The 4283-nt window shown below is 45.5% G+C and overlaps 1 protein-coding gene across 1 annotated transcript in view; it reads right to left on the minus strand.

Annotated features, from left to right (window-relative positions):
• Window positions 1–1936: 1936 nt before the first annotated feature.
• Window positions 1937–4283, minus strand: part of HOXA1 (homeobox A1) — a 3133-nt gene continuing 786 nt past the window's right edge. Inside the window, exons 2-3 of the mRNA XM_006156126.3 lie at window positions 3733–4161; window positions 1937–3262 (exon numbers count right to left, since the gene is read on the minus strand). Coding sequence (XP_006156188.1) covers window positions 2907–3262; window positions 3733–4161 — 785 coding nt within the window. The 3' untranslated portion in view covers window positions 1937–2906. The remainder of the gene's footprint in view (window positions 3263–3732; window positions 4162–4283) is intronic.

Consider the following 4283-nt stretch of genomic DNA (forward strand, 5'->3'; position numbering starts at 1 on the left):
AGGGGGGGTGGAGTGGAGAACCTTGAGATAGAATGTGTTAAGCGCCTTTGATTTAATCGATTGGGACAGCTAAAAAGATACAAATGTTTTCCTTGTTGAAAGGTATATTAATGTTTCTTAAATGCATTGCTTGTTAACTGATTTATTCCTTGACCTACAGAAGGCTGGGGATGTTTAGTGGTAACTTAACGTGTTCTCGCCCTCTCTTTCTGTCTCTTTCTGTCCCTCGACTACATTAAAGCAAGCACCTTGAAGACCGGAATCTCAGGATTCCAGCAGGTCAGGCCCTGCTTTTAGATATTCAAATCAAGGCAGTGGCATGCAAATGACACTTTAACACATTAAAGTATTTGGAAACCAGCCATCTGTTTTGCTGTGTGGCCTTACACTAATAAACAAAAGATACAGTATAAGGCCAGGCGGGAAATGAAAGAAAGGGTTGGCTGTCTTTGAAGTTCTCCTCCGTCCACTTGAGTCTTTTAGTGGCAACCTCAGAACCCAGCAGCTGAGGGGTGGGCATCGGCGCCCTTGATATGGCCGCAGCAACTGTGCCTACAAGGTCCAGGCTTGCTCCTGTTGACAGGGAAGTGTGGGAAATCTCATGGGGGCTCTAGAAGGCCTTCAGATTCAAAGTTTTTACAGTTTTCTCCCCCCCAGCCCATCCTTAATAAAACACCCTTTGGAGAGAAAGGAAGTCATATGTTTGTTTGTGATGCTGTAAACTTTCTGTTCTACTCTTGGAGCTAGATTAAAGCCTTCCAAAAACGTGTGAAAGTACAGGAAAAGTAGTAAGAGGTCTAGGAGAACTACTTTGAACTCTATTGTTGGCTGCCTTCCTCTGTTTGAAAGCAGACACATGCGTTGGTCAGAAACAACTGAGATATTGAAAGATTTTAAGGTTACTTCCAGAAGTTCACCTGAAAGAACCTGTTGAGCCCAGAAAGGAATTTTTCTTTTTAAATTCCCCCCTGAGTTACATGGCATGGAATTAGAACTGTGAACCCATTGCAGCCATGATGGCTATGAAATCAAAGCTGAGTCTCAAGAGAATGAGACTGCAACCCTGAGGAATGGGAAGTGGGGATGAGGATCTGAATGGATGTTGACAGGGAGAATGGAGGGGAGGGATGCAAGGGTTTACTGAAAACAGATTACGCTCATTTTAAGGGCAGAATTATTGAAACCCTGCTGGACAGCCCAAAAAAAAAAAAAAAAAGTGAGGTGGGGTCATGTGGGAGCCCCAATCTCACAACAGCTTTATACTGGAGCTAATTAAATGTGAATCTCTTAGCCTTTGGTTCACCAATGTGAGGAAAGACTGACGAAGACAGTTTTGGCTTTTGAAGGGGGTTCTGTTTATATATATGTCAACATTCAGTTGGAGGTGAAAAGGTTAGCACTTGACCCAGGAAGTATCCATGTTTGTTTCAAAAATAGATCTGCTCCATGAATTTCTTCCCCATTCTTTTTTTTTTCTTTATGAACTTTGATTATAATTAAGTAGTTGTTGTTTTAAAGAGATGAGTTGACATAGGTTAGATGAAATTACAGTCATGGGTGGCGGGAAGCTTCAGCTACATAATAATGGAAAGCATTCACATTAATTAAAAAAAAATAAAAAAAGCCCACCTCTTCAAAAGCACCACCCTTCTCCCTTTACCTACAAGAAATGAGCCAGCTTGTAGGAATCAACAAATTGTAGCCCAACCAAATACACAGATACTTAAGCCTACCTGAAACTCGAATATATTTATTACAGACATCTTAGACCCGTAAACTCTGCTCTGAATCACCGCACTCCAGGATCTCAGAGCTGTTCATGATTGTACAGGAAAAGGGGAATATCATAGGCTCACAAAGGATAACTGATAGAACTCAGTGTGGTACTCTCAGGGACATCAAAACATTGTGCGACATGCAAAAGACTATTCACGAATCACACAAAATATACATTCATTGTGCCATTCATCACATTAACAATTGAGCTGAAATACATCATATCCAGCTAAGATAGCTGTGGGAGGAAGAAGTTGATTCGAATAATGCCATTAGGTTTTGAATAATCCAGTACAAATTTTAAAGGGAGGGTGACCAGAGAAGCAAGAAGAAAGGGATAGGGATGGGGAGAGACAGTACAGGAAGCCAGGTTTCTGAACCTTGTGCTCTGCAGCCTTTCTTAACTCACTGAAAGAACAAATTGAGGCTACCCTCTGAGGCATCTGACTGGGTTTAAAAGAGGAAATGTATTCTTTCATCTATAATCATATATAAAATTGTAGCAGTTTTGAGAGTTTGCCCACCCTGTTTTAGTCATCTAATCTAAACATTTCTAGAAAATCTGTATAAAGATAAATCTCTCAGGACCAAGTATTTACAACCAGCAAACTCACACACATAAAACTGAATTAAATTAAGAGATGAAGTAGTTGTGTAAACACACTCAGTGTATTTCTTCTTCATGAGCTCCTGGACTGTCTCCTTTCTCTATGTCCTAAGTTTAAGGGCAACTACCTTTAAGAGACGACTAAGTATAAGTTAGAGAAAAAATAAGAGGCCTCCTTCGGGCATGTTTCTGTTGGCAAAGAGAACTACTTTCCAAAGGGTGAGTAAAAGAAACAGGAGGTTCTGTGAAACTCTCCTAAAAGCAGGAGGGATTTTAGAATCCATTAGGAAAATTATGTTGGTACCTGATCTGGATTAGGAGTTAACCTCCCACCAAATCTGTGGTCCACCAAATCTGTGGTCCAGAATTATCTAGAAACACATTGTCCAAGCCAGGAGCTCCCTAGATAGGATCAGAAAGGAAGAGACAGACTGTAAATGCAAGAAAGATAAGCTAAGAATGTGCTTTGGGTAAGTCCCAGCCCAAGAAAGCTCCAGCGGCCGGGCCTGGGGCCTGAGCGGCCTCAGTGGGAGGTAGTCAGAGTGTCTGAGGTAGAAGACTCCGGGGAAGGAACGCAGGGCGAGGAGCTGGACTTCTCTGATGATTCCTCGGCCTTCTCGTCACTTCCCGGCGGAGTGGCCGGAGAGATGGGCAAGAGCCCCTCCTTCTCACGTTTCTTCTGCTTCATTCGGCGATTTTGGAACCAGATTTTCACCTGGGTCTCATTGAGCTGCAGGGACGCGGCGATCTCCACCCTGCGGGCGCGCGTCAGGTACTTGTTGAAGTGGAACTCCTTCTCCAGCTCTGTGAGCTGCTTCGTGGTGAAATTGGTGCGCACCGCGTTGGTTTGACCCACGTAGCCATACTCTCCAACTTTCCCTGGACAGGAGGGGAAACGATGAGAGGAAAAGGTAAAAAATTTTAAAATCGATATGAGATCTCCCACACCCTTCTTCAGAGCCAACAGTCAGGTAAAAGGAAGATAGAGAACCTCTCAACACAAACTGGGCTGGGGAGGGTGAGTGATGAGGTGTAAAGTGTGAACCTGAAGTCAACCATTAGCGTGGTCAGACCAGTGATTAATGGAGCCTGGAAACATTAACAAAACACCACTACCTCCACCACTCCACACGTACACTTCCTATATCCAGAACATCTAAAGTCCTTTGAAAACACATCAGTCCCAGAATCTCCTTTGCTCCGACACACCTGGGCACTCTCCCCACGCCCTGCAACGCTAGTCAGAAGCAAGGCTTTTCTACAAAAGCATTATTAAGTTTCCTTGTAAACTAAGCAAACCGACTCCTTCCAGAATCAGCAAGGAGCATCCACTGGCCGACAGGACTGACCTGTTTTGGGGGGGTTTCTTTTGACTTTCATCCAGTCAAAGGTCTGTGCTGCAGAAGACGTCTCCGACGTAGGGGAGCGACAGGCTTCTTGGTGGCTGGCGTGGAGAGGGGACAAGGAGTTATTATAGGTGGCCAGGGCCAGGCTCTGGTGGTCTTGTCCATATGAGTGGTGAATATACTGAGGCGAGCCCACCGCGCCCCCGGCATAACCCTGGTGGTGGTGGTGGTGCTGGACCATGGGAGATGAGAGATTTCCAGAGTAAACAGCGGGAGCGCACGCGGGGTACCCACCACTTACGTCTGCTTCCTGGTTTAACGCGTAAGGGTTGTAATGCGCACCGAAGTTCTGCGCGCTGTAGCCTGGACCACAACTCGAGTGGGAGTAGGACACCCCCAGGTTCCCGGAAGTCTGGTAGGTGGCCGGCTGGGTGTGGTGATGGTGGTGGTGGTGGTGGTGGTGGTGGTGGGGTGAACTGATCTGCACCCCCCTGCCCACTAAAAAGTGGTCGTCGCCGCCGCAGCTGTTGGCACTGACCGCGCAAGACGGAAAA

This window comes from Tupaia chinensis, unplaced genomic scaffold (genome assembly GCF_000334495.1).
Source record: "Tupaia chinensis unplaced genomic scaffold, TupChi_1.0 Scaffold000479_1, whole genome shotgun sequence".
NCBI classification, from domain to species: domain Eukaryota; kingdom Metazoa; phylum Chordata; class Mammalia; order Scandentia; family Tupaiidae; genus Tupaia; species Tupaia belangeri.